This window comes from Lethenteron reissneri, chromosome 21 (assembly GCF_015708825.2).
Source record: "Lethenteron reissneri isolate LAM-NWPU_2019-01 chromosome 21, ASM1570882v1, whole genome shotgun sequence".
NCBI classification, from domain to species: Eukaryota; Metazoa; Chordata; class Hyperoartia; order Petromyzontiformes; family Petromyzontidae; genus Lethenteron; species Lethenteron reissneri.
Window position 1 is genome coordinate 16,723,938 of NC_083799.1, and position 12,157 is coordinate 16,736,094.

Genomic DNA, 12,157 nt, shown 5'->3' on the forward strand with positions numbered 1-12,157 from the left:
ACTCACGCAACAATTTACCAAGGAGACAATCCCACACACCCACACAATGGAATCAACCCTAGCCAATCATAAGAAGACTAATTATAAAAGTATGAATCATCAGCTGGCCATGAAGGCATCGCGGCTCATCGCGTGATTAGAATACGGCGTTTATAAGTGCCTTAGTTTTTTTAAATTTAGTTTTCTTTCGTTTTTTTATCGCATATACGACCAATAGATTCGTCGATGCAAACTAAACTCTTGAAATCCTCATCACGAATCTACACGTTTACAGAGAGAGAATATCGTGTCAAACCTGTTCCTTTGTCATTAAATCTCGCTTAAGAATTAATTGAAGATGAGCCAGAGATACGCTCTCCCATAAAGTACACACGCACGCCCTCGCACACCATTGTTCCAAAACATTTCGTAAAAAATGTAATCTTGCCGACGAATCTATTGACGTATGCTTTTGCCTTCGGGATATAATAATTTGCTTATTGCCTTTCGTATGACTATCGTTGCTTGCCTGTTTTAAAGACTCTACCTGTCGCCGGATGTGCTCGTTGCGCGGTGGAATTAATGAGATGTGCGGTTGCCAAAGGGAAACCAGCATTGATGGTTAAGAGTGTTGCTCACTGAGAGAAATCTCCCCGATGGTACCGTGGATAATTCCAAGCATGAGAGTTCGCATATTAGAGTGTCATATTTTTGTTTACAATTAAAATTGCTTAACACAGAAGTGTTTGAGTGTTTCTTTCCAAGTCCATGCATAACTATCTTAATTATGAGAACTGTATCCTGCGTTTAGATATGAATTTGGAGACCTAACATAACATAAGCACACCAAGAGATAATACATTTTTAAGCAAGAATAATTGTTTTATCCTGATTGATACGACACTGGGCAGCGAAGCTAAGCCTAATTATCATAACTACCCACATTAACATAATCGCAAGCATTCGCATAAATTAATACGATTATCTCTATGATTATCATAATTGATGCGTATAACTACATACATTAGCCACATTTCCTAGATTTGCGTATTTTTCGAATCTTCTTTTAATTTTTATTAATTTTTTTTATATATAGAAATTTCATAACCCGACATATACAACAAAACACACACAGGAACATAACAGTGATCTCTCACACACAGGAACATAACAGTGATCTCACACACACACACAGGAACGTGACAGTGATCACACAAACGCGTGGCTTAATGACTAGGACCGAGTGTACACATGGTGGTATACGTGTAGAGACGTTGTGCTAGCTATGCTCCATTGTGTTTACACTACTTGTGTAGCTCTGTGGGCACACACGGGAATACAAGCACACACCTACTGATGCAGCCTGATGACTCTCAGGCCTAAAGCTGCTTCCACACACAATCTTTAACCCTTTATGTATGCTGAAGTTCTTTCCGTACGTAGCCAACCGTGCTAATCGGAGGTGCGGGGGAAGGACAACAAACTCAACACAAAAGCAGTTCTCAAGAAATAAGTTTAAATCTAGATGATGATTTAGAATTGCATAGCTCCAGTGGCTTTCTAATATGGGAAGAGCATTCCAGACGGCCAAAAAAGCACATCTGAAAGTGCGCGATGCAGTCACCACCGTCTTTGTTCGATGGTGAGCCAAAAGCTGCGAAAGCCTACGTGTTAAAGCAAAAGCCGCTGCGAGGATGGCCGGAGTTTGTGTGATGGTTTATGCTCCTTGACGAGAATATAGTACCTCTACTATTCTTCAGACTCTGTACACTTCAGTGAGACTGGCATCACGAAAATAGCCGTCACTCACCATCACTTATCCTGGAACACAACCCACCCAATCGTTCCAGGAGATTTGTATGAATCCCTCTCGATCCTGAACAAGGCGGAAACGGTCGCGTTGACACCCCTCATCTGACATCTGAATAAAGCTGCGCAAGGGAGGCGAGCGGCGGGCGAGCGAGGGCCGAGTCCTGCAGGCGAGGAGCGGTCCGTGCGGGGTGCGTGCGCCGGGCGAGGAACGGTCGGCTCGTGCGTTGAGAGGTGCTTACTCGTCTCTCCCAGGGGGTCGCAGTCGCTCTCCTCCAGCACGAGGGCGATGACCTGCAGGGCAGCCAACCTGACCTCCACGTTGTCCTTCTTGAGCATCTCCTGCATCACGGGCACCGCGTTGCTCTGGCGGAAGCAGGCGCGGTTCTCTGGCTCGCGGGAGAGGTTCCCCAGCAGAGAGACGGTGTTCACCAGCAGCCTGAGTATGGCCTGGAGACACACGGGGAGAGAGACACGGGGAGAGACACGGAGACGTCACCGCCTTCATATCCCTTCATCAACCAGCGCTCCACGCTGCCATGGGGACACGCTCGTGTGTTTACATGCTTGTTTACATGTGTTTACATGCTTACTTACATGTGTTTACATGCTTGTTTACACGCTTGTTTGCGTGTGTTTTCATGCTTGTTGACGCTTGTGTTTACGTGTGTTGACACGTAAACACCGATGGAGGTGCACATGACGGTGCGTCAGGCTGCTTGTTATTGTTGTTGACGATGCGTCAGGCTGCTTGTTATTGTTGTTGTCGGTGCGTCAGGCTGCTTGTTATTGTTGTTGTCGGTGCGAATGTCTCCCAGTGCGGTGAGCGGCCGTGCGTCGGTGGTCTGTGCACAGTAGAAGGCCGACCAAAACTGAATTTTTGGTTTCGGCTGAAACCGAAACCAGACCGAAAGTTTAACTACACTTTCGACCGAGACCGAAACAGAAAGGTATATAACCGAAATTACCGAACACAAGATTTATGAAATACAATGAGGGAAAAAAGTATTTGATCCCCTGCTGATTTTGTACGTTTGCCCACTGACAAAGAAATGATCAGTCTATAATTTTAATGGTAGGTTTATTTGAACAGTGAGAGACAGAATAACAACACATAAATCCAGAAAAACGCATGTCAAAAATGTCATAAATTGATTTGCAGGATAATGAGGGAAATAAGTACATGACCCCTCTGCAAAACATGACTTAGTACTTGGTGGCAAAACCCTTGTTGGCAATCACAGAGGTCAGACGTTTCTTGTAGTTGGCCACCAGGTTTGCACACATCTCAGGAGGGATTTTGTCCCACTCCTCTTTGCAGATCTTCTCCAAGTCATTAAGGTTTCGAGGCTGACGTTTGGCAACTCGAACCTTCAGCTCCCTCCACAGATTTTCTATGGGATTAAGGTCTGGAGACTGGCTAGGCCACTCCAGGACCTTAATGTGCTTCTTCTTGAGCCACTCCTTTGTTGCCTTGGCCGTGTGTTTTGGGTCATTGTCATGCTGGAATACCCATCCATGACCCATTTTCAATGCCCAGGCTGAGGGAAGGAGGTTCTCACCCAAGATTTCACGGTACATGGCCCCGTCCATCGTTCCTTTGATGCGGTGAAGTTGTCCTGTCCCCTTAGCAGAAAAACACCCCCAAAGCATGTTTCCACCTCCATATTTGAAGGTGGGGATGGTGTTCTTGGGGTCATAGGCAGCATTCCTCCTCCTCCAAACACGACGAGTTGAGTTGATGCCAAAGAGCTCCATTTTGGTCTCATCTGACCACAACACTTTCACCCAGTTGTCCTCTGAATAATTCAGATGTTCATTGGCAAACTTCAGACGGGCATGTATATGTGCTTTCTTGAGCAGGGGACCTTGCGGGCGCTGCAGGATGTCAGTCCTTCACGGCGTAGTGTGTTACCAACTGTTTTCTTGGTGACTATGGTCCCAGCTGCCTTGAGATCATTGACAAGATCCTCCCGTGTAGTTCTGGGCTGATTCCTCACCATTCTCATGAACGCACGCGTGTGTTTACGTGTGTTGACACGTAAACACATTTGATAGAACTAACATATCCAATAGATTTACATTTTACATTTTCTTTTTGGTTTTTTTCAAATATTGCTAATTTGTCTATTTGTTGTATTGTGCAGGGATATTCTATCACGCCACGTGGAGTAGTGCACAGATCAGAGAGGCCAAGTGGCTGCCAGCAACGGAGAGCAAAAGAGGCAAGAATTAAACCTCTCGGCACACTTGCTGCTGTGTCCACGCTTCAACATGCCAGAAGGCCGCACGATGGCCAGGGCTCACCAGAGGACACTGCTCGTCAGCCTGCAGTTGGCCAAGCCGATTCCTATAAAGCTTTCAAGCATTCTGCAGCAGAGCGAGGAGTGCTGAGAGTGACCAGAGCCATGATACTGTAACTGAGATGAGTGACGTGAAGGAGAAATATTTGCTAACTTTACGTGATGTTTCTTTCTGGGAGATACCAGTTCCAGATCATTTTCGGGTTGAGATCATGGAAAGGCGAAGTGCTTCTTTACAGAACAGAGACGGGCCTCTTGCGGTGTTGCGGCAAGGCGAGATGCAGAAGCCGAGACGGAGCTGTGCGCCAGCCTCATGAAGAGTGGTCTCACGAGGCGCTGCCAAATGGCGAGAACTTGCTGCGCCCATGGCTGGTTTACTCGCTCGCTCAGCGAGGATTCTCACTGTTTGTGCTGCCGGCTGCTTGCCTGAGCGCCACAGAGACGACGACATCGTCACGTGTGACTGGGGGTCTCACAAGCGGTGGAGACTGAGCCCGAAAGTGCGTAACCACGAGACGTCCCAAAAGCGCCGACGTCGCCTTAAACAGTGTAAAACGTGGGCAGCGGGACTGAGGCTGCGCAAAACCATTGACGCCGAAACGACTGCTGTGATGGAGACGTAGAAGAAGACGTGGAGGGACATCTTGCACAGATCGCTTCCTATCTCACGCTGTTTCTTGCCAAGCAGAATCTGGCATTCCGTGGCCACAAGGAAGATGAATCTTCACGGAAAGAAGGGGACTTCCTTGAGATGGTTGAGATGCTTTCAAAATGTGATCCAGTGCTGAATGAGCACCTAGTGAGATTAAAGCGGAGCTCTTGCAAACTACTCGCCACCATCATCTACTACTCGCCATCATCTACTACTCGCCATCATCTACTACTCACCACCATCTACTACTCGCCATCATCTACTACTCACCATCATCTACTACTCACCATCATCTACTACCCGCCATCATCTACTACTCGCCATCATCTACTACTCGCCATCATCTACTACTCACCATCATCTACTACCAGAGGTGGGACAAAGTCATTGTTATGCAAGTCCAAGTCGAGTCTGAAGTCATCAAATTCATGACTCGAGTCTGACTCGAGTCCAAGTCACATGACTCGAGTCCACACCTCTGTCTACTACCCACCATCATCTACTACTCACCATCATCTACTACTCACCATCATCTACTACTCACCATCATCTACTACTCACCATCATCTACTACTCGCCACCATCTACTACTCGCCACCATCTACTACTCGCCATCATCTACTACTCGCCACCATCTACTACTCGCCACCATCTACTACTCGCCACCATCTACTACTCGCCATCATCTACTACTCGCCACCATCTACTACTCGCCACCATCTACTACTCGCCACCATCTACTACTCGCCACAATCTACTACTCGCCATCATCTACTACTCGCCACCATCTACTACTCGCCATCATCTACTACTCGCCATCATCTACTACTCGCCATCATCTACTACCCGCCATCATCTACTACTCGCCATCATCTACTACTCACCATCATCTACTACTTCACCATCATCTACTACTCGCCATCATCTACTACTCGCCACCATCTACTACTCACCATCATCTACTACTTCACCATCATCTACTACTCGCCATCATCTACTACTCGCCATCATCTACTACTCACCATCATCTACTACTTCACCATCATCTACTACTCGCCATCATCTACTACTCGCCACCATCTACTACTCGCCATCATCTACTACTCGCCACCATCTACTACTCGCCATCATCTACTACTCGCCACCATCTACTACTCGCCATCATCTACTACTCACCATCATCTACTACCCACCATCACATACTACCCATCATCTACTACCTGCCATCATCTACTACTCGCCACCATCTACTACTCGCCACCATCTACTACTCGCCATCATCTACTACTCACCATCATCTACTACTCACCATCATCTACTACCCACCATCACATACTACCCATCATCTACTACCCGGCATCATCTACTACTCGCCACCATCTACTACTCGCCATCATCTACTACTCGCCATCATCTACTACTCGCCACCATCTACTACTCGCCATCATCTACTACTCGCCATCATCTACTACTCGCCATCATCTACTACTCGCCATCATCTACTACTCACCACCATCTACTACCCGCCATCATCTACTACTCGCCATCATCTACTACTCACCATCATCTACTACCCACCATCATCTACTACTCACCATCATCTACTACTCACCACCATCTACTACTCGCCATCATCTACTACCCACCATCATCTACTACCCACCATCATCTACTACTCACCACCATCTACTACTCACCACCATCTACTACTCGCCATCATCTACTACCCGCCACCATCTACTACTCGCCACCATCTACTACCCGCCATCATCTACTACTCGCCATCATCTACTACCCGCCATCATCTACTACCCACCATCATCTACTACTCGCCATCATCTACTACCCACCATCATCTACTACCCACCATCATCTACTACCCGCCATCATCTACTACCCACCATCATCTACTACTCGCCATCATCTACTACTCGCCATCATCTACTACCCGCCATCATCTACTACCCGCCATCATCTACTACTCGCCATCATCTACTACCCGCCATCATCTACTACCCACCATCATCTACTACCCGCCATCATCTACTACTCGCCATCATCCACTACTCGCCATCATCTACTACTCGCCATCATCTACTACTCACCACCATCTACTACTCGCCATCATCTACTACTCGCCATCATCTACTACCCGCCATCATCTACTACTCGCCACCATCTACTACTCGCCACCATCTACTACCCACCATCATCTACTACCCACCATCATCTACTACTCGCCACCATCTACTACTCACCACCATCTACTACTCGCCATCATCTACTACTCGCCATCATCTACTACCCGCCATCATCTACTACTCGCCACCATCTACTACTCGCCACCATCTACTACCCGCCATCATCTACTACTCGCCATCATCTACTACCCGCCATCATCTACTACCCGCCATCATCTACTACCCACCACCATCTACTACCCGCCACCATCTACTACTCGCCATCATCTACTACCCGCCATCATCTACTACTCGCCATCATCTACTACCCGCCATCATCTACTACTCGCCATCATCCACTACTCGCCATCATCTACTACTCGCCATCATCTACTACTCGCCACCATCTACTACTCGCCATCATCTACTACTCGCCATCATCTACTACCCGCCATCATCTACTACTCGCCACCATCTACTACTCGCCACCATCTACTACCCACCATCATCTACTACTCGCCATCATCTACTACCCGCCATCATCTACTACCCACCATCATCTACTACCCGCCATCATCTACTACCCACCATCATCTACTACCCGCCACCATCTACTACCCGCCACCATCTACTACCCACCATCATCTACTACCCGCCATCATCTACTACCCGCCATCATCTACTACTCGCCATCATCTACTACTCGCCATCATCCACTACTCGCCATCATCCACTACTCGCCATCATCTACTACCCGCCATCATCTACTACCCGCCATCATCTACTACCCGCCATCATCTACTACCCGCCATCATCTACTACTCGCCATCATCCACTACTCGCCATCATCCACTACCCGCCATCATCTACTACCCGCCATCATCTACTACCCGCCATCATCTACTACCCACCATCATCTACTACCCGCCATCAGCCACTACTCGCCATCATCTACTACCCGCCATCATCTACTACCCACCATCATCTACTACCCACCATCATCTACTACCCGCCATCATCTACTACTCGCCATCATCCACTACTCGCCATCATCCACTACCCGCCATCATCTACTACCCACCATCATCTACTACTCGCCATCATCTACTACCCGCCATCATCCACTACTCGCCATCATCCACTACCCACCATCATCTACTACCCACCATCATCTACTACCCACCATCATCCACTACTCGCCATCATCTACTACCCGCCATCATCCACTACTCGCCATCATCCACTACCCACCATCATCCACTACCCACCATCATCTACTACCCACCATCATCCACTACTCGCCATCATCTACTACCCACCATCATCTACTACTCACCATCATCTACTACCCGCCATCATCTACTACCCGCCATCATCCACTACTCGCCATCATCCACTACTCGCCATCATCTACTACCCGCCATCATCTACTACTCGCCATCATCTACTACTCGCCATCATCTACTACTCGCCATCATCCACTACTCGCCATCATCTACTTCTCGCCATTATCTACTACTCGCCATCATCTACTTCTCGCCATCATCCACTACTCGCCATCATCTACTACTCGCCATCATCCACTACTCGCCATCATCTACTTCTCGCCATCATCTACTACTCGCCATCATCTACTACTCGCCATCATCTACTACCCGCCATCATCTACTACCCGCCATCATCTACTACTCGCCATCATCTACTACCCGCCATCATCTACTACTCACCATCATCTACTTCTCGCCATCATCCACTACTCGCCATCATCTACTACTCGCCATCATCTACTACCCGCCATCATCTACTACTCACGATCATCCACTACTCGCCATCATCCACTACTCGCCATCATCTACTACTCGCCATCATCCACTACTCGCCATCATCCACTACTCGCCATCATCTACTACCCGCCATCATCTACTACTCACCATCATCCACTACTCGCCATCATCTACTACTCGCCATCATCCACTACTCGCCATCATCCACTACTCGCCATCATCTACTACTCGCCATTATCCACTACTCGCCATCATCTACTACCGGCCACCATCTACTACCCGCCATCATCTACTACCAGCCATCATCTACTACCCGCCATCATCTACTACCCACCATCATCTACTACCCACCATCATCTACTAATCACCATCATCTACTACTCACCACCATATACTACCCACCACCATCTACTACCCGCCATCATCTACTACCCGCCATCATCTACTACCCGCCATCATCTACTACTCGCCATCATCTACTACCCGCCACCATATACTACCCGCCATCATCTACTACTCGCCATCATCTACTACCCGCTACCATCTACTACTCGCCATCATCTACTACCCGCCATCATCTACTACCCGCCACCATCTACTACTCGCCATCATCTACTACCCGCCATCATCTACTACCCGCCATCATCTACTACTCGCCATCATCTACTACTCGCCATCATCTACTACCCGCCACCATCTACTACTCGCCATCATCTACTACCCGCCATCATCTACTACTCGCCATCATCTACTACCCGCCATCATCTACTACCCACCATCATCTACTACCCGCCACCATCTACTACTCGCCATCATCTACTACCCGCCATCATCTACTACTCGCCATCATCTACTACTCGCCATCATCTACTACTCGCCATCATCCACTACTCGCCATCATCCACTACTCGCCATCATCTACTACTCGCCAACATCCACTACTCGCCATCATCTACTACTCGCCATCATCTACTCCTCGCCATCATCTACTACTCGCCATCATCTACTCCTCGCCATCATCTACTACTCGCCATCATCTACTACTCGCCATCATCTACTACTCGCCATCATCTACTCCTCGCCATCATCTACTACCCACCATCATCTACTACTCGCCATCATCTACTACTCGCCAACATCTACTACTCGCCATCATCTACTACCCGCCATCATCTACTACTCACCATCATCTACTACCCGCCACCATCTACTACTCACCATCATCTACTACTCACCATCATCTACTACTCACCATCATCTACTACTCGCCAACATCTACTACTCGCCATCATCTACTCCTCGCCATCATCTACTACTCACCATCATCTACTACTCGCCATCATCTACTACCCACCATCATCTACTACCCACCATCATCTACTACTCACCATCATCTACTAATCACCATCATCTACTACCCACCATCATCTACTCCTCACCATCATCTACTACCCACCATCATCTACTAATCACCATCATCTACTACTCACCATCATCTACTAATCACCATCATCTACTACCCACCATCATCTACTCCTCACCATCATCTACTACCCACCATCATCTACTCCTCACCATCATCTACTACTCACCATCATCTACTAATCACCATCATCTACTACCCACCATCATCTACTCCTCACCATCATCTACAACCCACCATCATCTACTACTCACCATCATCTACTACTCACCATCATCTACTAATCACCATCATCTACTCCTCACCATCATCTACTACTCACCATCATCTACTACCCACCATCATCTACTACTCACCATCATCTACTACCCGCCATCATCTACTACCCGCCATCATCTACTACTCGCCATCATCTACTACTCGCCATCATCTACTACTCGCCATCATCTACTACTCACCATCATCTACTACCCGCCATCATCTACTACCCGCCATCATCTACTACTCGCCATCATCTACTACTCGCCATCATCTACTACTCGCCATCATCTACTACCCGCCATCATCTACTACTCACCATCATCTACTACTCACCATCATCTACTACTCACCATCATCTACTACCCACCATCATCTACTACTCACCATCATCTACTACTCACCATCATCTACTACCCGCCATCATCTACTACCCGCCATCATCTACTACCCGCCATCATCTACTACCCGCCATCATCTACTACCCGCCATCATCTACTACCCGCCATCATCTACTCCTCACCATCATCTACTACTCACCATCATCTACTACTCACCATCATCTACTACCCGCCATCATCTACTACCCGCCATCATCTACTACCCGCCATCATCTACTACTCGCCATCATCTACTACTCGCCATCATCTACTACCCGCCATCATCTACTACTCGCCATCATCTACTACTCGCCATCATCTACTACCCGCCATCATCTACTACCCACCGTCATCTACTACCCACCGTCATCTACTACCCGCCATCATCTACTACTCGCCATCATCTACTCCTCACCATCATCTACTACTCACCATCATCTACTACCCACCATCATCTACTACCCGCCATCATCTACTACCCGCCATCATCTACTACCCGCCATCATCTACTACTCGCCATCATCTACTACTCGCCATCATCTACTACCCGCCATCATCTACTACTCGCCATCATCTACTACTCGCCATCATCTACTACCCGCCATCATCTACTACCCACCGTCATCTACTACCCACCGTCATCTACTACTCGCCATCATCTACTACTCACCATCATCTACTACTCACCATCATCTACTACTCACCATCATCTACTACCCGCCATCATCTACTACTCACCATCATCTACTACCCGCCATCATCTACTACCCGCCATCATCTACTACTCACCATCATCTACTACCCGCCATCATCTACTACCCGCCGTCATCTACCATCATCTACTACTCACCATCATCTACTACTCGCCATCTTTTACTACCCACCATCATCTACTACTCACCATCATCTACTACCCGCCATCATCTACTACTCACCATCATCTACTACTAACTCACCATCATCTACTACCCGCCATCGTCTACTACTCACCATCATCTACTACTCGCCATCATCTACTACCCACCATCATCTACTACTCACCATCATCTACTACTCACCATCATCTACTACTCACCATCATCTACTACTCACCATTATCTACTACCCACCATCATCTACTACCCACCATCATCTACTACCCACCATCATCTACTACTCACCATCATCTACTACTCACCATCATCTACTACCCACCATCATCTACTACTCACCATCATCTACTACCCACCATCATCTACTACTCACCATCATCTACTACCCACCATCATCTACTACCCACCATCATCTACTACTCACCATCATCTACTACTCACCATCATCTACTACTCGCCATCGTCTACTACCCACCATCATCTACTACCCACCATCATCTACTACTCACCATCATCT

General features: G+C 47.8%; 1 protein-coding gene across 1 annotated transcript in view; it reads right to left on the reverse strand.

The window, feature by feature from the left end:
- LOC133345335 (uncharacterized) overlaps nucleotides 1-12,157 on the reverse strand; it is a 58,409-nt gene that overhangs the window by 17,851 nt on the left and 28,401 nt on the right. Inside the window, exon 6 of the mRNA XM_061556012.1 lies at nucleotides 2,031-2,238. Within this exon, the coding sequence (XP_061411996.1) occupies nucleotides 2,031-2,238 (208 nt within the window). The remainder of the gene's footprint in view (nucleotides 1-2,030; nucleotides 2,239-12,157) is intronic.